The 24,801-nt window shown below is 38.6% G+C and overlaps 1 protein-coding gene across 1 annotated transcript in view; it reads left to right on the top strand.

The window, feature by feature from the left end:
- The window catches only part of DEPDC1B (DEP domain containing 1B), an 84,338-nt gene that overhangs the window by 32,175 nt on the left and 27,362 nt on the right, over window positions 1-24,801 (top strand). The window contains exons 3-7 of the mRNA XM_028119136.2: window positions 6,700-6,835; window positions 11,032-11,159; window positions 11,869-11,999; window positions 13,944-13,991; window positions 18,321-18,461. Of these exons, the coding sequence (XP_027974937.1) occupies window positions 6,700-6,835; window positions 11,032-11,159; window positions 11,869-11,999; window positions 13,944-13,991; window positions 18,321-18,461 (584 nt within the window). The remainder of the gene's footprint in view (window positions 1-6,699; window positions 6,836-11,031; window positions 11,160-11,868; window positions 12,000-13,943; window positions 13,992-18,320; window positions 18,462-24,801) is intronic.

Here is a 24,801-nt window from a genome sequence, read left to right as displayed (position 1 = left end):
TGGCTGCATGATATTGCAGCCTCATCTTGTATGTATATACCACATCTTCTTTATCCAGTCATCTGTTGATGGACATCTAGGCTTTTTGCATAGTTTGGCTATTGTGGACTTTGCTGCTATAAACATTAGGGTACATGTGCCCCTTCAGGTCACCACATTTGTATCTTTGGGGTAAATACCCAGTAGTGCAATTACTGTGTCATATGGTAGCTCTATTTTCAACTGTTTGAGGAACCTCCATACTGTTTTCCAGAGTGGCTGCACCAGCTTGCATTCCCACCAACAGTGTAGGAGGGTTCCCCTTTCTCCACATCCCCGCCAACATCTGTCATTTCCTGACTTGTTAATTTGAGCCATTCTGACGGGTGTGAGGTGGTATCTCATTGAGGTTTTAAATTTTGATTTCCCTGATGCCATGCGATGTTGAGCACTTTTTCATGTATCTGTTGGCCATGTGGATATCTTCTTTGCAGAAATGTCTGTTCATGTCTTCTGCCCAGTTCTTGATTGGATTAGTTTTTCTTTGGGTGTTGAGTTTGATAAGTTCTTTATAGATTTGGGATACTAGCCCTTTATCTGGTATGTCATTTGCAAATATCTTCTCCCATTCTGTCGGTTGTCTTTTGGTTTTGTCGACTGTTTCCTTTGCTGTGCAAAAAGCTTTTTATCTTGCTGAAGTCCCAATAGTTCATTTTTGCCCTTGCTTGCCTTGCCTTTGGCGATGTTTCTAGGAAGAAGTTGCTGCGGCTGAGGTCGAAGAGGTTGGTGCCTGTGTTCTCCTCAAGGATTTTGATGGATTCTTGTCTTACATTTAGGTCTTTCAACGATTTTGAGTCTATTTTTGGTATAAGGAAATGGTCCAGTTTCATTCTTCTGCATGTGGCTGTCCAATGTTCCCAACACCATTTGTTGAAGAGACTGTCTTTTTTCCATTGGACATTCTTTCCTGCTTTGTCAAAGATGAGTTGACCGTAGAGTTGAGGGTCCATTTCTGGGCTCCCTATTCTGTTCCATTGATCTATGTGTCTGTTTTTGTGCCAGTACCATACTGTCTTGATGATGACAGCTTTGTAATAGAGCTGGAAGTCCGGAATTGTGATGCCGCCAGCTTTGCTTTTCTTTTTCAACATTCCTCTGGCTATTCGGGGTCTTTTCTGATTCCATACAAATTTTAGGATTATTTGTTCCATTTCTTTGAAAAAAATTGATGGTCTTTTGATAGGGATTGCACTACACATTAAATGTGTAGATTGCTCTAGGTAGCATTGACATCTTCACAATATTTGTTCTTTCAATCCATGAGCATGGAACATTTTTCAATTTCTTTGTGTCTTCCTCAATTTCTTTCATGAGTATTCCTTTTTTTTTTTTAAGATTTATTTATTTATTTTAGACAGAGAGAGCACACACATGAGTGGTGGGAGGAGCAGAGGCAGAGGGAGAGAGAGAATCTTCATTCAGGCTCCCTGCTGAGCGCCAAAGCCTGATGTGGGGCTTGATCTCATGACCCTGAGATCATGCTGAGCTAAAATGAAGAGTTGGCTGCTTAACCAACTGAGTTACCCAGACGCCTCAGTAAAAGTCTTTTATAGCTACCTGCGGCTGCCCTCAGACCATGTTTTACTGGAAACATCTTGAATTTGATATTGATCTTAAGGCCATTTTTACTTTGAGAACCTTTTCTTGGGGTTGAGATTTGGGGATGAGAAATAGTTTTGTTTTTGAATCAAGTCATGGCTCCTTTGTAGTTCCTCTAGATTATGATTAAAAACTGAAGTGGTCCTTTTTTAGTTTATCTCTGTCTGTCCATACCTTGTTATTGAGGCTAAAAGAAACCAGTTGGCACTTTCAGCATTCATCCTGGAAAACCCCTTTTCCAGATCCTCCTTTTGTGTTTTCCATGTCTCGACAGGGGAGTTTTGACTGAAATTGGTGCCACTATGCAACACGGATCTTGTCTACAACCTTCAACCACAACTTCCTCACAGCGCTTCCAGGCTTCCCCTAACAAGTCTCCCTGAGCTCTCCGGCCTCCACTCACTGCCTGTTCTGATAGAAATGCCCCAAATTTCTGTTCAGCTTCTCTGTGGTTGTGTAACAAAACTAGGCGCAAACATGGTGGCTACAAACAATCCTTGTTATTTTTACATAATTTTGTGGGTCAGGAAATTGAGAGGGGGTCTTAGCTGGACATTGCCTGGGCCTGCTGAAGCCGGAACATCCACCTCCAGGATGACTTCTGCATGCCTAGGTCTGGAGCTGAGGTGCTCCTTGACCTCAGTTTCCTTCCATGCAGTGTCTCATCTTCCAGGGCTTCTTTTTGTGGCTTAGGCGTCTCAGCATGCTGCTCTTGAGGGCGTGGCCCCTCTGTACGTGATGGCTGGTTTCTAAGAGGGAGCTTGGTGAGCGGAGTGGGAGTTCTCAGAGGCAGGAAGTGCATTCCAGGCTGGTTAAGGGCTAGTGCCCAGAACCGGCACAGTCTCACTCCTACCATCTTCTTCTTTTTTTTTTTTTCCAATTTTTTATTGTTATGTTAATCACCATACATTACATCATTTGTTTTTGATGTAGTGTTCCATAATTCATTGTTTGTGCATAACACCCAGTGCTCCACACAGAATGTGCCCTCTTTAATACCCATCACCAGGCTAACCCATCCCCCCCACCCTCCTCCCCTCTAGAACCCTCAGTTTGTTTTTCAGAGTCCATCGTCTCTCATGGTTCGTCTCCCCCTCCTACTTACTCCCCTTCATTCTTCCCCTCCTGCTATCTTCTTCTTTTTCTTTTTTCTTAACATATGTTGCATTATTTGTTTCAGAAGCACAGATCTGTGATTCAACAGTCTTGCACAATTCACAGCGCTCACCATAGCACATACCCTACCCAATGTCTATCACCCAGCCACCCCATCCCTCCCGCCCCCCACCACTCAGTTTGTTTCCTGAGATTAAGAATTCCTCATATCAGTGAGGTCATATGATACATGTCTTTCTCTGATTGACTTATTTCACTAAGCATAACACCCTCCAGTTCCATCCACATCGTTGCAAATGGCAAGATCTCATTCCTTTTGATGGCTGCATAATATTCCAAGGTGTATATATACCACATTTTCTTTATCCATTCATCTGTCAATGGACATCTTGGGTCTTTCCACAGTTTGGCTATTGTGGACATTGCTGCTATAAACATTGGGGTGCACGAACCCCTTCGGATCCCTACATTTGTATCTTTGTTCACTCCTACCATCTTCTAGTTACCAAAGCAGTTGGAGAGGGCTCATCCAGACTCAAAAGAGGAGAGAAACACATGCTAGCTCTTGATAGGGTAGTGGCAAGATCCCTTGCAGAGGAGCATGTAGATGGGAAGTGCCTGTGTGAAGCATCTTTGGAAGTGTGCTCTGCAGCAGGGATGCAATTTCACGTTTCCCCAAGGGATAGCCAGTTGGACCAGGACTCTTTATTGAACAGTCCATACTTTCTCATTGATCTGTAATGTCTTTTCTATCATAAATCAGGTTTCTGAAGAAATGTGTATGTTTGTTTTAGATTGTCCTTCTAGGCCCATGATTTTTACCTGGGAGCCATTTTGCAGGGGTCAATGTCTGGAAATACTTTTGGTGGTCACTCTTGGGAGGGTGTGCTATTAGCATCCAGTGGATGGAGGCCAGGGAGGCTGCCAACAATGTGCAGTGCACAGGACAAGTCCCCCCACAACAAGAATTATCCAGCCCAATATGTCAGTAATGCTGAGGCCGTGTGAATCCATGGTCCGTGCCATCAGTGCTGCCTTACCGTATTATCTGAATGAGCCTTGATGGCTGGTAGGGCAAGTCTCCTCACTTTGTTTTTCTTCTTTAAGAATGTCTCAATGTTTTTGGCCTCTTGCATTTCCATATAAATTTTATAATCAGTTTATCATGTTTCATAGAAAATTTTCTATTTTGATTGGAATTTCTTAAAGGTTTTATTTATTTATTTGAGAGAGAGAGAGAGAGAGAAACAGCATGAGAGGGGAGAGGGTCAGAGGGAGAGGCAGGCTCCCCGCTGAGCCAGGAGGCTGATGTGGGACTCGATCCCAGGACTCCGGGATCATGACCTGAGCTGAAGGCAGACACTTAACGACTGAGCCACCCAGGTGCCCTTGATTGGAATTTCTTTGTAAGTGTATATCTCCATGAGGAATATTGATGTTGATGTTTTACTACTGAATATGGATATTGAGTCTACTTATTTACCAACATGTTGTATCTCTCTATCAATTTACTTCATTAATGTCTTTCAATAAAGTTTTATAATGTCCTTATTAAAGGGTTTGCGTATCTTTTGTATAAGATGGTTTGTTCTCTTGGCCAGTTAGTTGTGAGGCTTTTAGTAAGTTGCTTTCCTCTTTTGGGCCTTCATTTCTGTAAGTAAAAAAATGTGACGTTTGGATGAGATCATCCCTGACAGGCTTTGAAGCCTGAGATGACGTGATTAAAGTATTAAAATGACACGGAAAAGTTTCAGTGCACGCAGTAAAAGTAGTCCATCAAGGGGCGCTCTTCTGCATTTCGTCTCTGGCTGGCGGCTGTGAAGATCCCACACTGGCTAGGGATAGCTGTACACGTTATGGCAGAGACCTCCTCGTCCTGGGGTGAAGGAAGAACGTGGCTCCCTGGTATCTCTTCAATCACAGTTCTCCACATCAGAACTTCTGCTTTGGTTTTGGGAAGGTATTTCTTGTTTCTGGGTGTGGGGATACAGGAAATACATTTTGAACCCAGGAGAATATTTATGAGTCATCCAGTGTAATCCCTTTATTTGACAAATGAACCAACTTTGATTTAGAGACACTGTTACTTTCCAGAGGACACATAGACTGTTCGTGAGAGAATTAGGGCTGGAACTCAGATCAGATTTTCACACTTTAGTTGAAGGGGTTGGGAGGGTAAACAGTGGGTATCAGTGGTGGGCTGGGGGTAGGGAAGGTGTTGAATTTTTAAAGAACTGACAGATGGGTGACCTGTGATTTCCCTGGATGTGTTTGCACAATTATATGTGTATGTGAATGTGAGAGAGTGTGTGTCCGTCCCCAGGTGTGTACTTTGGTTGGCAGTAGGACTTCTGTTGTGATTGTTGGCTTGTCAGAAATAGGATTGGACTTCTGTAAGCCAGCCTTCACTTAAGAGGTATAGTAACTTTCACTGGCTTTAGAGATTTATTTAATTTGTATTTTGGAATTGTTTGGAAATCCTGCCTTGGCAACTTGATTAAAAAATTTAAGCTGTCTTTCATTTTATTTATCTTTAACTCGATTTAATTATTTCATTTTTTTCTCACTGACTTTTCAAATAAAGTGGAGTTATTAGATATTCTTTTCAGAGAAGATGAAACTCGACTTCTCTTCATTAGCCATCCTTTTTCAAGTCTATTGTGACTATTTTTGAAATGTTCCTCCATAGTGCTTATTATATGTGATTCTCCTGATTCACCTCAGTACAAACTTTTTTTGTAAACTATAGACATTTAAAAAATTCTTTATTTCTGTGTGCATCTAAGAATAAGATCTTTATCATTTATTTGGATTATATTTCCTGTGGGTATCATGGATAAGATTTTAAACCTTTATTTTGGCGTAAATAAATAAAAAGTAGACTACCTATTGACTTCTGTGTCAACATTAAGAAGAGTTCTTGTGTTACTTTTTCAAGGCAGTGCGATCTATCTTTTTCTAACAAACTAACAGAAAAAGATCCTCTGAGGGAAATGTGTATTTAACTACCTTTCTGTTGTTCTTTATCAGATATGGTCTAGAATAGTTTAAAAATTAGATCGTATTTAGGCTTCTCTCTGTTAGTCCAAGGAGTGATGGTACCAAGGCCTTGGACAGGTGGGGTAGAGAAGGGTATAAAGAGGCAGAAGAAGGACATTGGGCAGCTCTCCCCTTCTCCAAGACCAAGGCTTCCATCTCATTGTGAAGTGCTCCAGATTCAAGGGAAAGAGGATTGTATTTGAAATAGATATAAAAGGCTAAAAGATTCTTGTGCCAATATACTCTTCCTCAGCAAGTATCACCAAGGATTAGTCTGCCCATAATTTCTGTTTGCATAGGTACCATCTATAAATTTTGGAGAGAGTTGTGAGGCGGTAAGGATTTCGAGCTGGGTGAAAGAAATGGCTTGCCCCAGCAGCCCGTTAAGAACATCTATAATCATGAAAATCATTTGATAAGAGAACATATTCTATTTATTTCATAATGTGTCACATGTTTGGTTCCTGTGTTTATCTGATAGGTGTAATGACTGAACATTGAAAAAAACCCATATGTTGGGTACGGTGAGCCACGTGTGATAATTTGAGCATGACCTTATTTATTTATTTATTTATTTGTTTGTTTGTTTTTTAAAGATTTTATTTATTTGAGAGAGAGAGAATGAGAGATAGAGAGCACGAGAGGGAAGAGGGTCAGAGGGAGAAGCAGAGTCCCTGCTGAGCAGGGAGCCCGATGTGGGACTCAATCCCGGGACTCCAGGATCATGACCTGAGCCGAAGGCAGTCGCTTAACCAACTGAGCCACCCAGGCGCCCTGACCTCATTTATTATCTGAGGTTTGGAATTATTATATAAATTCTCAAGGATAAAAGAAATGGGAACTATTGTTAAAATACCTGTGTCTCCCACTGACTACAGTAATAGAAATTTCCTTCTTGGTTTTTAGATTTCCTCCTTCCTCACCCCTGAAACCATATCCAAAGAAGCCTACATACCAAAAGGATGTTATTAAATTTCCGGAATGTAATGACCCCCCACCAAGCACTTCACAAGAAAACATCCCAGTGAGGCCAGTTGTGATGGTAAGTGTATTACTAAAAGCTGGGCAGGGAAGTGGGGGTGGAGTGGGGTGGTGGCCGTGGTGGTGGCTGGGGGCGGGGCTAGCAGCCTCCAGAAGTAGGAAATGGTCTGTGAACCACCAGCCTTAGTCTACTCCTTTCTATGAACAATGGTCCAAAAGTACTTGAAAACAATATCTTATGTGTCGATAGCTGACAGAACAGTAACAAGGAAAGATTAGCTGTTGGACCTTTTCTCTCTTTCCTGCTGACATTTTGACTGAATACATGGTAGGTATTTTTCATAGGTTCAGATCAAGCAAGTTTCTGTGGCAGCTCCCTTATAATCTCCTTTTCTCCTGTGTTCTAGAAGTTACTCTTCTCCCTCTTTGTATCTTCTTGAATTTTGTTCTAACTATTACCAGTTGAGAGTGAGAAGGTTAGGGTGTGAAGTATTGTGGAATGACCCCTAATAATGAACAGTTAGATTCTGCTAGTTTGGAGAAACCTAAGCTTAATGTAGAATAAAGTAATTTTGGGGGGTACTTTTTACCTTAAAATATTCCCGTAGAAGACTACCATGATTGAGGCAATGCTAAAAAATAAAATACAGAGAGAAACTTTCATATGGCAGTTTTTAAGAATTGTACCCACACCAGTATTTTAAATTAATCTTGTTTGATAGATGTCCAATTCATACTTTTATTTGCAAAGATGTGATGTAAACATTTTTAGGCAATTTAATTAAAAGAAAGAGCAACTTTTTTTTCCTAAAGAGGTTGTATTCTCAGTTTGAAGAGAATAATAGTTAAGAAGCTTAGGCTTTTGGGCACCTGGGTGGCTCAGTCAGTTAAGCGTCTGCCTTTGGCTCAGGTCATGTTCCCAGGGTCCTGGGATCGAGCCCCGCATTGGGCTCCCTGCTCAGTGGAGGGTCTGCTGCTCCCTCTCTCTCTGCGCCTCCCTGCCCAGCTCATGCTCACTTGCTCTCTCTCTCAAATAAATAAAACCTTAAAAAAAGAAAAAGAAACTTAGGCTTTATCAAAGATAATTCAGGAAAAAGAGTGGCGCCCGTGACAGAAATAGGGACTCCATAGGGCTTGCAGGTTTGCAGGATGGTGATGAATTTTGTTTTAAATATGTTTGGTGATAAACATGGTCTGTATTAAGTGGAGGTATCTCACAGGCAGATGGAGATAATGGTCCTGAAACTTAAAGGCAAGATCATTAAATTATTCATTCAACAAATATTTATTGAGTGTCTGCTGTGTACCATGCATTGTGTTAGCTCCACAGCTACAGTTTTAACTCTAAAAAGGCTCATAGTCTAGTGAAGCATACAATACAAAAATAGAGAATTAGAAAACAAAGTGGAACTACTTTGGGTATTTGAGGACTTTTAATTCATTCCTAATGAGGAATACTTACTTAAGGTCTAGTTGATAATTCCTGTCCCAGAGAAAGTTAAAATGTAAGCTCCATGAGGTCAGGGACATTTTTTTATGAACATTTGCAATTAAACATCTAACATGACCCCATTGGCAGAGTGGTTATTCAACAGGCATTTTTTTTCTTTATAAGGTCATCTAGTGTTGTTTGTACGAAAGAGATAAAATCCTGTATTAAGTTAATATGTATTTATGTCATCAATACTGTAACTTCCCGTTTCTATTCCACCTGGTTCTATGAAGTTGTAATATTCCTGGTGTCATCTGTAGAACCAAGTACTCATTAGCATACTTTAATGCTCCAGTGACAATGACTTGTATCTTCTGTTTTCATTTTCTAATTTTCCAGGAGCCCTGAACTGGTATACCAGTGTCCTAGAGTCATCAACCATTTTCTCCTAAAGCTTATCATTTCTCTCATCATGTGTACCTGTCTTGTACTTCCCTCTTGAATAAAGTGGGAGAGGTTTGGGCTCCCTGCTCATTGTAATTCCAGCAAAGCTTCGGCAGCCGCTTCTTGAGCAATGTCCAAAGGAAGAAAGGCAGAGCAGGATCTGTTTCCCCACTTGGTCCTTGATGTGGATTTTAGAATGAGGAGTTTAATGGTCAATAAAGAAAGAATTCATCTTTCTTGAAGAACTTCAGCTCATCATTCATTTCTTCTATTTTACTTTCCCTATTTTTGTCTTTGCTTCCTCTTTGCTTGTTGGTTTTTGTTTTTGTCTTATCCTGTCTTTTCTCTTGCTTCACCGTTTATACAAATTAAAAAATAAAATAATAAAATAAAACTGTTGTGTTTGCTGAGGGGCAGTACAGTGTGGAAAGTAAGATATTGGACTCTGGAGCCAGACTACTGGGTTTGGATCTTGGCTCCTCCATTTACTAGCTATTTGAGCTTGTTTCTCTGTTTTATTCATTGTGTTTGTGTCTCAGTTTTCTTAATGGTGAAACTGGGATGATAATAATACTCTCTGGGGCAGGCTTGTTGTGAGAATCGGGTGAATTCAAATCTATAAAGCGCTTAGAACAGTGGCTGGCACACAGGTGTTCAGTAACTGTTAATTACTATTGCTGTTATTCATTTATTTAATAGAATTGTGCAAGACTGTTGAATCACAGATCTATACTTCTGAAACAAATAATGCAATATATGTTAAGAAAAAAAAAGAAGAAGATAGCAGGAGGGGAAGAATGAAGGGGAGTAAGTTGGAGGGGGAGACGAACCATGAGAGACAATGGACTCTGAAAAACAAACTGAGGGTTCTAGAGGGGAGGGGGGTGGGGGGATGCGTTAGCCTGGTGATGGGTATTAAAGAGGGCACATTCTGCGTGGAGCACTGGGTGTTATGCACAAACAATGAATCATGGAACACTACATCAAAAACTAATGATGTAATGGATGGTGATGAACATAACAATAAAAAAATTAAAAAAAAAAGAATTGTTTTCAGGCAGAGACAAAGGAAAATAAATTACTTATGATATCATCCAGAGAGAATTAACATGAACATTTTCGTAGTGTATCCTTTTTTCCATACAAACTTTTAACACAAAAATGGGATCATGTTGAGCTTTTCATAGCCTGTGTTCTTCACTTTGAACACTGTGCTTAGCTTATTTTTTCATGTTATTAGACATTTGGCATCATATTTAATATCTGCATCTTGTCTAATATGAAAGTAATATATTTTATTTATCCAGTCCTTTACTGTTAGATATATACTGTGTTTCCAGTTAGACAATGTAGTGAGCAATATCTTTACAGATAAATAGTTGAATATATCCATGGTCTTTTTTTTTTTTTTAAGATTTTATTTATTTATTTATTGAGAGAGAGAGAGAGAGCGGGAGCATGGGGTGGGGGAGAAGGAGAGAGAATCTCAAGCAGACTCTGAGCCCAGTGTGGAGCCCAATGCAGGGCTTGATCTCACAACCCTGAGATCATGACCTTAGCTGAAACCAAGAGTTGGATGCTTAACTGACTGAGCCACCTAGTTGCCCCCATGGTATTTCTTTAAGATAACTTTTGGAAGTAGGTTTGCTAGGCAAATGACAACAGTTTATATGCCTGCCTTCAAAAATGAACACGTAATTTAGATACTTTAAAAAAAATTCACAAATCCACATGGTCTTCAACTTTCTTTTGTAATTCAGTAATTCTCCAAAAACAAAATCACAAAACAAATTTCTGCCTCTGTTTTTCCAAGTGTATAAGATTTTTCTATAAAGATACTTTTGTAAAAACTCTTATAGAATATCTTTGAAAATGATTGTGCTGTGGAGCTCTTGTTTTTCCTGCTTTCTGCAGTTGCCTAAGATCTGGGGGCTGCTCTTTGACTTTGTACTTATTTGATCTTTGCTTATAAAAAATAGAGAATTCTTGGAAGTAATAGACTTTAAGTTTGTTTTAAACAATTACTCCATTTGGGCAGTGTGTAAATATGGATAGGTATTCTATGCCTTAATTATGAATTTTATTTCATGGCTACTTCATTGAGTAGTTGGAATTCCCACAGGGAAAAAATAGTCGATGTCATGTTTATTGCCACTATTCTTTTGTGATTTATGAATACTCATTTATAATGTGACCTCATCCTTAAGGGTTACTCGACTTCTCTGTAGTCTATGCAAAGAAAATGAGTTCATATTTCTAGTTATTATTTTAAATCAAATTACAAATAACCAAGTCAAAGAAATTTCTGATAAAATTGTATCACTGTCTATTGAAATACTTGTTCTCTTTCTTTCTCCCCCCCCCCCGCCCCCGCCAAGTAGAACTCTGAGATGTGGTACAAGCGGCACAGTATTGCCATTGGAGAGGTGCCGGCTTGCCGTCTCGTCTACCGCAGACAGCTGACAGAGGCCAACGTAGAAGAGATATGGAAGTCTATGACATTAGCATAGTACGTGCATTTGATGTTAATGAGAACTTTCACTGTTTTCTATTTTGCTTCTCTACTACTCTCTGCATATTGAATTTTCTGAAATTATGCCTTAAAACCTTAACTTTGTATTATTTGCATCTGAATTCTGGAAATTTTCTATTGTCATTTATATAATAGTTAAGAAAAGAAATTTAAAAGTTCTTCAACTTTCTAGTAACCCTGAAGTTTTATGTTTAATGAAACACAGTGGTAAATTTGGTCTCCTAGATATTTGGTATACTACAGGTAATTAAAGTAAATGATGTTATATAGCAGTTTTTTTTCCCTCACAAACATATCATTAGCAGTTTCTCATCATTGGATAAGCTGGTTTTTGTTTTTATAATATCTATACCTATGAAATCATTTTCTTGGCATTCAGGGTGTTATGTTATTAAATTAGTGAACCAATCTGTTAATGGCCAAAAGGTCCTTTAAGTTTGTTTCAGCATATTCAATTTCTAGCCTTTTTGCCAAGATTGGATAAAATGCATGAAAACAACGCATTTTAAAGATTGATCTTTTGGTGTGCCTGGGTGGCCTCTCTTGCTGTGTCTCTCTCTGTCAAATAAATAAATGAAATCTTTAAAAAAAAAACTTTCTAAAGATTGATATTTTACATGCCAGGTTTTTGGGTAATACTGATTTTTTTTTAAGTAATTAATTTAATTATCATGTATCTTTCCAGTTTACAGAAAGTCCTTGGCCTGGATTCTTTGGAAGAGGTCTTAGACATTAAACTGGTCAACTCCAAGTTCATCATCCATAATGTGTATAGTGTGAGCAAGCAGGGAGTTGTCATCCTTGATGACAAGTCGAGTAAGTGCATAAAAACCATTCTGGTCCCATTTGACCCACTGTGTTGGCTGCACAGGTCCATCAGCTTTACTGATCCTTCCCTAAACCCTCAATAAATGTACCTTCTCATTATGTATAGCCTTGTCTCATTTCCTCAATTTAAATAATTGTGTGGATTAAGGAAGTGTCAAGGAAAGGTGAACATCCAGGAGTCAGAGCCTCAGCACAATCCATCCAGAGGCTAGTTCAGTGTTAGCTACACTGGACATTAAGTGGTTCTGTATTATTCACAGAAAAATCCCTGAAAAGTAAGTTTAAGACCTAACTGAGTGCTTGAGTCAGTTTGTGACTAACTGGATCTTGGAGACTGATTTTAGGTTTCAAGTGGGTCTGATTGATTTTAGGTTCTTCCTGACCTTTTCATATGATGTCTCTGTGGTAGATTTTCTGGGATAGTCTTGATTTATGTCATTTTTTTTTCTTGTTAATAAAGGTAGGCCTTTAAATGCTGAAGGTGCTTTAATTTTTTTATTCCTTTTCTTCCAAGCCAGTTTACAAGTCAGGAAAAAAAGACATTTAGCAGCTGCCTATCCTGGTTTTTTTATTTGGAAAAATAAGGGCATGGTAACTGTAGTGGGCCAGAATCCCCAAACTGATTTTAAAGCTTTCTTCTCTTAAATTGGGGATGGGCCAGAATTGGATGGGTTTTTTGAATGGTTCTTTCTTTACTTCCAACCCTTGACTCTGGGAATAGCTGGAACTAGAATGACATTTGGATGTGGGAAGATGGTGTAGTACTTTTGGATTTTTATAAATTATTATTAAATTTAGGGCTGGGGCTCCTGGGCAGCAAGATAGAACTCTACCCGAAGGAGCCTGAGCAGTTGTGAGAGGGAAAGAGGATTTTCGGGGTCCCAGTTCCTGACAGGAGCAGAATGTGTCTTTGAAACTTGAAACACCTCCTCTTGTATGTAGCCTCTGTATTGGGAATGGATGGTATCAGGAAACAGAAATAAATTTGTGACTTTGTGAGTTGTCAGGTTAATATCAACCTATACGATTAAATTACATAGAATGATGGGGCTATTGCCTTTGAAATAAATTTAAAATCCTTCCATATTCTTTGAGTAGAGCAAACATTAATACTTTTACCTACTAATTAAATCATTGGTCATCTTTTGTCTTACCAAGTTCTTAGAAAGAAGAACACTTCCACAAGCCTCAGGTTCATTAGAGCTAATACAGTTCGATTAGTGTCTTTGCAGTTTTTCACAAAGTGAAGAAGATGGAGAAGTAGAAGCATGAGTGTGGGTCCATCTCATCAGATGTCTGTGTCAGGGCTAGGAGGGGAGGAACTCTGGGAAAAAGGCTTAGCTCGGATTTCTTGTAGCAATGTTAACAGTTTTTACTTTAAGGCTGTCCAAAAACTCATAGCCTATATTAGTATGTCAATGGAAATTTCTTGCCCTGAAACATTTTGAAAATTGAAACATGCAAAATGATACTTATATTGGACAACAGACATAGAGAATTTACCCCCTTTTTGGGGGGGGTTGGTGACCTGGATTCACAAATATAGTTGGTAACTAATATTTTTACTTTTTCTGTCTTTTCCTTAATTCTTAGGGTAACTGATCAGTTAGTTTGTTTCTTTGGAATAAACCAAATTTCTGCTTTTCATCAAAGCTTTAAAAGGTGCATCTTGTCCTTTGAGAAATTTGCAGGCATGATCTGTACAAGCTCATGTTGTGACACTGCTCCTAGGAAAGTTTTCCTAGGAGAGTTCTATTTCTATTCCATGGCGTTCTATTAATAGGTGATGTGCGATTTATGATTATGATTGGCAGGTATGTTTCATATTATTTGGGCAGGTTATACATTCTTATGATTCTATGTATGTATGTAATTCCTCGCATTATATGCAGCTAAATCAGCTATCTTCTTTTTATTTTCGTTTCTCTGCAGAAGAGCTTCCTCATTGGGTACTGTCAGCTATGAAGTGTTTGGCAAATTGTAAGTACTAATTATCCCCCAGTTTTATAAGATTAACAGAAATTAGTGTCCTGAATTAGAAAATAGTTTTGTTCAATGGCCTGAACATTGATTTGACACCTGTGAGACTAGCAGTTAATTATTTCGGGACCAGTGTGCTGTTAGTGATGAATTTGCGACTTGGTGAAGGGGCTGAGTTATAGAACAGTTTTGAAGAAATGTTGTGTTTCTCTTTTCTGGTGGATATAATCACACTACAGATAAAATCCATACTACTTCTTCTGACTGTTTCATCGCAGTGAAGGAAAATTAGTTATATTGAATATAATATTGTGCAGATAGTGGCCTATTGACAGTTTATACATTTTTATTTCTGAAACACATATTCCTCAGTATGCCCTGTATTTACATCTCAATTTGCTCAGCTGATCCTGTCTACTATTGGCTTTTTATAGGGCACCGGTTTAAGGGGGAAAAAATGTTTTAGAAGACTAGTCTGACTGATAAGCAGGATGGTTTGGAAGGAGAACTTTCGTGTGGAGAAACAAGACGGGGTATTTCAGTTATTGGATGTAAGATGACAGGGCCTGGACTGTGGTGGTCCTTCTGAGGATTTGCATAGACTTATGCAGTCCATTTCACAGCATAGATATTCACTCCATTGGATATCATAGGCACTGTAAAGAATGTGTTATTATAGTATCTCACTGACACTGCTATTTTTCTGGGGATTTTTTGGAAGACTTTACCCAAAGAAGGGATTATAATGGTTAATGGTTTAACCCAAACAAGTGATTTTAATGAGAAGAATTCTAGTTATTTTGGTTGACTAACAATGGTGATATTTGGTCTATGGGGCCTTTAAGCCTCACAGATGGCCTCAGAAAGGTACCTTTTGGGTAGGGCTTACGAGTACAGATAAAGGTGTAATAAAATTTTGAATTAGTAGGACTCTGAATGATTTGTTTAACTGGTGTTAGCTTTGTCTGATTAGAGAATGAAATTAAGGTAACTATGCAGTTTATTGTAGGTAATCTCAGTCATAATATATGGACAATGATTATATACTATCATTTTAAATATGAATACCAATTATTAGCTTGTGTGAAGCCTGAAGTTTTCTGTGTTTAACTATTAAATTTTCATTGATTTTTGGTTAATATTTTGGAACCTCTGAGATGTAGAGTGGTTTCAGCTTGGGAGAGTGCTTTTTATTCTTCCTGCTCAACCATCTGAAGTAAATTAAATTTAAATTATATCTTTGGCCAGAGTTGGCAATGATGAGATAGAAGGTATAAAGGTGAAATTAAATTACCCATTTCTGAAATCTTGGCAAACCAAGGATTTGGAAGTTGATCAGCTGGGAAAGAATAGAGGAAGCTGGTAAAACAAATCTAGGCTACAGTATGTTCTGTAATGTATATTAAGGTGTGGTTGTGATATCAGTTTTTCAGTGATGATCAAAATGTAGCGAAGAGTGCAGTTTTTCCCTCAAGGGAGTAGTAAACATAAAGCCACAAAGGATGGGTGGCTGGGTGATGGACGTTGGGGAGGATATGTGTTATGGTGAGCGCTGTGAATTGTGTAAGACTGATGAATCACAGACCTGTACCTCTGAAACAAATAATACATTATATGTTAAAAAAAAAGAAGATAGTAGGAAGGGAAAAATGAAGGGGGGGATCGGAGGGGGAGATGAACCATGAGAGACTATGGACTCTGAGAAACAAACTGAGGGTTCTAGAGGGGAGGAGGGTGGAGGAATGGGTTAGCCTGGTGATGGGTATTAAAGAGGGCATGTATTGAATGGAGCACTGCGTGTTATATGCAAACAATGAATCATGGAACACTGCATCAAAAACTAATGATGTAATGTATGGTGATTAACATAACATAATAAAATAATAAAAAAAGAATAGTAGGATAACTGGAATTACTCAACAGTGAAGGGGAAAGATGGAAAGAGCAACTTCATAATGTTCTCTCCGTGTGTGAGGTGGTCTTGTGTTAGGTGGAAGTTCTTGGGAACAGGGACATGTCTCACATGAATTAAGTGCAGTGCTTTACAGGTGGTTGGCATATCTGTAAGAATGCTTGTTTATGTGTCAAAGAAGAAAAGGTGACCAAAGGGCAAGGATGTCCTTTTGAGTAGTTTTGTAACATTATTAAATTTTCCACATTCTCACTGGCCCCCCAAATTTACTCTGAGTCTTTCAAAGTCATGACCTGTTCCTTTTCGTTCTTATCCTTGTTGAGGCAAGATTCTCATTATAGTCATCGAATAGGGAACAACAGAAAGGATAGGCTGGCTGATTTGTAGGATATTTTGAAGGCCTCTTGCCTCCTTTTCTAAGTTTGCTGCTCCCCTCTTTCTCGCAGGCCCGTTGGTAGACCAGATGCACGTAGGCCTGGGTCCTTTCATTGTCGGCCAGCCACAAGGCTGGCCACAGAAGGATGGACTGATAGTAAATACAAAAACAGGTTAACTGTGTTTTTCTTCTTTGTGCATGTGGGTTATAAGGATTCAATAAAGAAAAAAAAAACAGATACAGGCAAAACTTTTCCAATATCAGTTGGTAATAACATCAGACCTGTACCTCTGAAACAAATAATACGTTATGTTAAAAAAAAGAAGATAGTAGGAAGGGAAAAATGAAGGGGGGCGGAAATTGGAGGGGGAGACGAACCATGAGAAACTATGGACTCTGAGAAACAAACTGAGGGTTCTGGAGGGGAGAAGGGTGGGGGCTGGCTTAGCCTGGTGATGGGTATTAAAGAGGGCACGTATTGAATGGAGCACTGGGTGTTATATGCAAACAATGAATCCTGGAACACTACATCAAAAACTAATGATGTGGTGTATGGTGATTAACATAACATAATAAAATAAAAAAATGCAAAAAAAAGGATATTTTGAAGTTCAAAATGATTGAGAAAAGAAATATCTTAGGAATACTACCTCCTCTCATAGGGCCCACTGCTGAGACATACCAAATGAATGATTTCAGTTGACTAAGCTTGGGGTGTTGCAGAGGAGGAAGCAGGCAAGAATGGCAGCTCTGTTGGTTGCTAGGTTAACACGGGACCGCATGTAGGTCTTTCATGATTTTCATTATTTTAGTCAATCAAATTAAGTTATTTTATGAGAAGTATACAGAATATTAAAAGGTAAGAGGGTTTTTAAGGAGACCAACAGAAGCCATTTTCACGTGGTCCCATTGGCGTTGAAATGTAAAGGCTCAGAATGTTTAACTGTTTTTTTTTTGTTTTTTTTTTTTGGTTTGATCATTTCTCTTTAGTTGCAGTGATTCTGGAGGGTTTCTTTCAACTTTTACTGACTTTATCTTTTGTTCCCCTGAGGATAGAGATCTGTTTGGGTCTAATTGTTTAGTCTTGTGTTCTGCTGGCCCAGAACTGGTCAGTGCACTCGCACTCCTTTCTTCCGTGCTCTCTTGGGAATTGAAGGACTGGCCAAACTGTTCCTCATGAGGCTACTTGCCATTTCCCTCAAGACATGAGCAGCTCCAATTTGTCTCTCTACTTGGCAATGTAAATCTGTGGTCTGTGTGTGGATTCTTGGGGGCATTTGCTGCCTCATCTGTAGAGAGCTAAGCATTTCTTCCTGTTCTTCTTTGGTCCCAGATACAACTGGATCTTTGCCTTGCTTCTGCTTAGGGTATGGCCGGGACCACATTGTTCCAGGCTTCTTATACTTACCCCAACTTTGGAATATGCTCTGCTTGAAACACTATCTTTTGAAGGTTGCCTGGGGATGAGATAGTTTTATAGTCAGAATGAATTACAGGACACAATGTAAAATCTCCTTTTTTGAATATCTTTAAGAAAAAGATTGTAAGTTTTTATTAGTCTGAAGTAGTTTAGTTTGAGGTAGAATTTGATTAACTCAGCTCTGACTCTAGGATTTCATAATATAGCAATGATAAAATAATGAAAAGCTTTGCAAATTGCTTTATAACTTGTCTATTACATATGTGAGCTAATTGTCATCTTGGTCAACTGTGTCAAGACTAGGAAAACATTGAATATTTCACAGAAAATAATCATCGTCTACATTTAACAAAAATGCCTTTCAGAAGGATGTAAAAGAAAGAGTGGGTTTCTTTTAAAATGCAAGTAAGTCGGTGATTTTCCTCATTGTTTTATATAGATTTTGATTTAGACATAAAGAATATTTGTGTAAGCAAATGTATAATGTCAATTATATAATGTCAATTTTCCCCATGAAAACTTATCTGATCTTGATATTGTACACACACATATACATAGAGACTAATCCTTAGATGTGATCATCCCATTAATGTTTTTTTTTTCTCTCTCTTTTTTTAACAGGGCCTAATTGTTCAGATTTGAAGCAGCCTATGTATTTAGGATTTGAAAAAGATGTCTTTAAAACCATAGCAGATTACTATGGTCATTTGAAAGAGCCTCTACTTACATTTCATCTTTTTGATGCCTTTGTCAGTGTATTAGGTAAGTTGGGATATAATGAGCATGTGTCTGTGTTATTGACATTGGATCATTTCATTTTCTACTGTCTTGAGACTTCCATTAGTCAAACCTCCGTAGCATATTTGTTTTTGTTTTAAAGATTTTATTTATTTATTTGAGAGAGAGACAGACAGAAAGCACAAGAGAGAGAGCAAGCATGAGTGGGGGGAGGGGCAGAGGGAGAAGCAGGCTCTTTGCTGAGGCGGGAGCCTGACGATGATGATGATGATGATGATGATGACAATGAGGGACGGACCAACATGGAGCTCAATCCCTGGACCCTGGGATCATGACCTGAGCTGAAGGCAGATGCTTAACCAACTGAGCCATCTAGGTGCCCCTCCATAGCATTTTTGAAATAAAAACTGGTGAGGTGCTTGCCTGGTTGTAGTCCTCTATGAAGGAGGAAAAGAAAATGGTTAAGCTCTGTTAGGAAACTCAAAGCGAGGACCAATAGTTTTTACTTCTTAAGGAAGAGTAATATACTGTGTGTCATTTTTGTATAAAAAAGTACAACTTCTGTGGTAGAGAAGAATGTAAATTTGACATTTACTGTTCAGAGTAAATCTTCTACTCTGGATATGCCTTCATGAACAGTCAAGTATGGGAGATGTATTTTTATTTAGAAATCTAATTTCTTTTCTTTTTTTTTTCTCATAGAAGGAACAGGTTTTTGTAGGACTATTGATTTGTGACATGACAAATAAGTACAGTAACTTTATCATTCTCTGAAACTTGTTCCTATTCTTCACATAGATCTGTGCTTCAGAATTTAGTGTCAAAAAAGCAGGGTAGAAAGGAAAAACTATCCACGTTATTGCTAGAGGTCTTTTTGATATTGTTCCTTTCTTCTTGGATATCAGATTTTCCTGTTGCTATTGTGATTGTTCAATAAATATTTTTGTTTTATTGTGAAAATGTTTGCTTTAATGACCGAATCAGTGTGTTGGTATCAAGCTCTGTTAATGTAAATTTTTGGGGACTTGCATGCTCTTGTTCCTGAGTCCTGTGGGCTTTAGCCATCTTTCCCTTCCTTTCTCCTCATCTTACTTTCTTCTTAGAGAGAACGAATGCTGCCATAGCATTCTCACAAAATAAAGTATCAGCAATATTTGAATAATTTACCTGATCTTATAGTACAGCACTTTAAATTTTAAGATTCTGTAGGTTTTCTGATAATCAGAAACAAAACACAACTACTGTAAATCATGTGCATAAGAATGAGTGTGTTTTTAGAGAGATTAATATTGGGAACAGATGAAAGGATTAGGCCTGTTACTGGGGCTTGAGACCCCTGGGTCGTCTTGGTATTTTGTCTTCAACCAAAGAGGATCGAGGGCTTCTGTCCTTTTGAACGTCATACCTGACGATGAATACTTGCTGCTGTTTAATACAAATATGGACTCATTGAGCCGGTTCTCATTTTAGCCACTTAACTGCCATTGTGCCCCTGGTAAAATAAGAATTCTAAAGATTGCGAGTAGGGGGAGGGACAAAGGGAGGGGGAAAGAGAGAGAGAGAGTCTTAAGAAGACTCTGCGCTGAGCTCAGAGCCCAATGTGGGGCTTGATTGCACAACCCTGAGATCATGACCTGAGCTGAAATCAAGAGTTGGACACTTAACCAGCTGAGCCACCCAGGTGCCCCTAAAGACTGGATTAAAAATTACTTCGTAGGTTTTCTTCTCATTTTCCATTTTCATCATGTTCTATGGTAAAAATGATCCGGTTTGGAAACACAAGTACTTGGAACTTTTTTTTAGAAAACAAATTCCTATTTGAATCAGCTGTGTTTATGACATCACTGGTCTTTTCTACCACAATTGTCCATTTTGATCTCAGCTAGGAATTAAAGCTGATTATTTCCAAATTGATGTCAGAATCAGCCACCCTCTATAATATTACTTATACAGGGTATAGGGTGGAGAAAGATGGACAGAATGGAGAAGTTATGGCAGTTAGGTATTAGTAAGAATAATGTGTGCGGATAGTCAAAATTTATTAACCTTCCCTGATCAGTCCCTCTCAAGTGAACATGTTTACTCTCCATTGAAAACCATTATTTTTGGATCCTATGTAGTAAAAGAAGAAATAGAAGCGTTCTATTTCTCTTCTAGATTATCATAATTTGATCATTAGATGATTAACAAAAAGCATCTAGTATAGCAATCCTGTTAAAGTCTGTGGTAAAAGGTAATATATATAGATATGTACAAGACAGACACATAGGTTGAATCTCCGTGGGGTTGACTCAGTTCTTAAAACCTTTTGACTTACTTGGATTGCAGTAGGATGCCACTCGATATACTTATCGAGTATAAGTAGATAATCAGTCTATTTTGTGTAGAAGCTAAAAATTCTACAGCATTTTCAGTGGAAATGATTTTCTGTTTAATTAATGAATTTTTTGAGGTTTATTCCTTTACTTATAGAATGAGATAAGCCAGCCTGATGCAAAACCTGTGACCTTGAGAGCCATTAGTCACTGGTAATGAAGCAAAACATCTGAGAGTTCTTAAAGAAAAAAATATATTTTTGAACTTATTCTTCACTGACAATAGAAAAAAAGAATGATTTAATTTGGGTCAGCAGTCTGACCTAACAACATGACTGTATGGTGACTCGTCTTCATTCCCAAAATGGCAGTTTCTTATTAAGACCAGAATTTGGCTGACTCTTAAATGGGGTGAATGAGGCGGTCTGCCATCTTTCACTCACAATCCACATGTACCCTAGAACCCAGTGAGCTGTGTAGCTTGCCATAATTTGTCATATCAAGGAAAAAGGGAGACACAAAGGAAGCACAGAAGGGCAGGGGATGGTGTTTGGACTGTTTGGTGACTTGTGGGTTGTATGATGTTATAATCTGAGTTCCCATGCTAGTGAACTCTGGGCCAAATATCACTGATAGATACATCTGGTTTGACCTCTGTGTTTTAAAAAGAAAATTTAATTAATTGACAAACTTGAGAAACAGGAAACTCACATAAGAATTTGTGACTCTGTGAAGAGAAAAACTGGCCCATCTGGCAGTTCTGGGCTTGAATTTTCCTGGGCACAGACTCTGCTGCGTCTCGGTAGCTAGATCCACCACTAGAAGGAGCAAGTGTTCCAGAGACGTGAACCCCAATTTGTAACCTCTCCGATGCTTCCCACTGCTTCTCAGACTCTCATGCCCAGTTCACAGGACTCCCTTTGCTCATTTAGTCCTTTTGTCTGCTCCTTCAGGCAGCTGAGCTTCTGGCTCCTGGTTTATTTGCTAGGCGGCTGGGAAACTGAGTAGCTCTTTGCTGCTCCCTATTTCCTAAATGTGAAGTTTAGAAAATGCCATTGAAATTCACTAGGTTGATTGTACACTGGATTATCCAACTAAATAGTTGAGATCTTCTAGGTTTTTTAACCTGGAAACATCTATAAGGGTAGACTTTCCATTCTTTGGTTCTTTTTTCTAATGACTTCTTGGAGCCTTGTGCCATCTTTGCCTTATTACCTCTTGCTCTTATGTTCTTCAAGTTATCTCAGGGTCCTCCTCCCACGGTAGTTCTTAAGGGAAAGCAGTTCTTTTTTCAGAGTGCTTGTCCAGACAGAGGGCTCTTGCCCATGTTAGTCCAGAGTTCTTGCTGGTGGTGCTCTCTGCTCTCAGAGCCCGGGGTATATGGCTGGAGCTTTTGAAGATGTAGATGGGCCAAGATAAGGATGTTGAATCACCTCCAAATGAAATGATTACTGTTATATCAAGATTGTCGGAGTAAAGTGGGGTTAGGTACTCCTTAATGATGGATATTTAGGGAAATGCCTAGATATTCCTTGGCTATACCAAAATACCTAAGCTATTTATAAATATACTAGTAATCAGTACGATAACTGAAAAAACTTTTGGGAAAAAAATCAAGACCTTTCTCATACTGTTCATCAGGATAAATTTCAGCTGAATTAGAGAATTAAATGTAAAAAATGCAAATCTAAAATACAGTTGATATTTATCTGATGTTGGGTGGGTGAAAGACTTTCTCAGCATGAAAGCAAAAGAAGTCATAAAAATGCTATAGCTCTTTGGGACTCTTCGTGTAGGAAAGGACATCATCTTGTACGTGGGTGAATCTGTGCCTACTTTTAAGCAATTCACAAAGGCGACTTGTTGGCCTTTTCCTTCAAAGCCTCTGGAGAAAGTTCCTCTTGCTATGTCTTTCTTTAGGCAGGGAGTCCTTGCCAATTGCTCTGTAGTCTGAATTCTTTTGCCTTAGTATAAACCTTTTCCTTTTTATACCTCTTTTCAGTGTGGCTCAGTCGTTAGGTGTCTGCCTTCGGCTCAGGTCATGATCCCGGGGTCCTGGGATCGAGCCCTGCGTTGGCCTCCCTGCTCTGCTGGAGGACTGCTTCTCCCTCTCCCACTCCCCCTGCTTGTGTTCCCTCTCTCGCTGTCTCTCTCTCTGTCAAATAAATAAATAAACAAATAAATTTAAAAAAAAAGAAACTTTTTTTTTTTTTAATTCCTTTGATTGCTCGAAAACTACAGTGAACCTTCTTGAGTCTCTTATTCTCTGGCTGAACAGACATGGTCTCACTGACCTTTCAGGGAAATCTGGGCTCTCTCAAAGTCTTCATATTTCACTTCTTATTTGAAGCTCCCACAAGGGATAGCTTGTTGATAACATTGCATATGTTAGTGGAAACATCAGGTCTACTTTGCAAAGATAAAAATTTGTGTTTGGGATGATTTGAGAATAGAAATCTGATGTAACCACTGGAGAATGGGAACGACAGTGACAAAGGTAGGAGTTCCACAAGGCACTGACAACTCTGAACCTGCCATGTGGTCTTCATGGCTGAGGTGTCACCTAATATCTAATAATATAGAACATTATTTTAATTGTATTTACTTGTATCATAAGGAATAGTCGGGTTTCTTTGAGTATTTGATTATTTATTCATTATCCTCCATCAATCCAGCTAAATAATGGTGTGTTTCCCTGATGGAAAAAAGTCTCACAGGTGGATTATGTAAGTTATTTGGTGGATTGTTTATTGTGTTTTCATTATTTTATTCTTGTGTCACCAATGGAAACATCACCAAACTCCAGTAACTGGGTTTGTTGACTTAAGTGTCAATAAACAGGGCCTTTCTAAGCCTTGGTTTTCTCATTGAAAAATGGCAGTAATGCCTGTCATGCTTCTAGATATGAAAACAGGAAACTTAAACAATGGGTTACACTTATTTTCCTACTAAGTTTCATTCTTTTGTTTCAAAAAATATAAAAAATTGGAATAATGTATAAATTAAGATAGGATAATCATATGTTGCTATCTGACCATATCTTCTCTCAAATGATAGCAAGATTTTTTTTTTAATGTGAAACTACTTGTGATAGATCTTTATAATCTGTAATTGGGATAAGCACTAGTATATCATTCTGAAATGCAAGAAACAAGTTACCTCTGGGCTACAGAATGTCCTTGTCATTTTCTCGAAATGGAAGACTCAGTATTTTTATGATGATATTGAGAGTATAGAAATAACGAAAGATGGAAAGTTATTCTATTATCTTTTGTTGAGCAAAATGAAATAATTGAAAGAATAAAATAGTTACCACATTGAAACTCGTTGGTTATAAAATGAGGAGAGAATGCTGATGTCCTTTAGAAGTTCTTAAAACCTATACCCCCCCATGAATCTAAAAAAAGCACAAGAAGCTCTTTAAAATCAGTAATAGTTTATGATCTTGAAGAATCCAAAGGTACTTGTTGAACATGTGTTTGAGTTCAACAGTAGACTGTCATGTGTAATTTACTTTTTATTTTTTTTAAAGATTTTATTTATTTATCTGACAGAGAGAGAGAGAGAGAGGGAGAGCACAGGCAGGGGGAGTGGGAGAGAGAAGCAGGCTCCCTGCTGAGCAGGGAGCCCAATGTGGGGCTCAGTGTGGGGCTTGATTCCAAGACCCTGGGATCATGACCTGAGCCGAAGGCAGACGCTTCACTGTCTGAGCCACTCAGGCGCCCAAAGAGTCCTTCTTTGTTGTCATGTGTAATTTAAAGTTAAGTTCTCTCACAGTCATTTTTCCTGAGTTCTGTAAGGTGCTTTTGTCAGTAAGCTTTTATTGAAAGAAAAAAAAGATTAGGTAATGGTCAGCAATGAGAAAGAAGTTGGGAAACAGAAACAGAGAAGTCAGGTTAAACTATTTTTGAGAATCTAAATATTCCTACATGTGTTTGAACTGAGGAAAGCATTATGTAGCACGCCAAGATTCAAAAGCAGATCTAGAAGTGAGTCCTGCTTTGACATTTGAACAGATTGAAAAATAGCATCCTTGGCACTGGATGCCA

The sequence above is a fragment of the Eumetopias jubatus genome, unplaced genomic scaffold (assembly GCF_037043125.1).
Source record: "Eumetopias jubatus isolate StellerSeaLion01/CBP00866 unplaced genomic scaffold, mEumJub1_p1.0 scaffold_5, whole genome shotgun sequence".
In the NCBI taxonomy this organism is placed as follows: Eukaryota; Metazoa; Chordata; class Mammalia; order Carnivora; family Otariidae; genus Eumetopias; species Eumetopias jubatus.
This window is presented reverse-complemented; position numbering and strand designations above follow the sequence as displayed.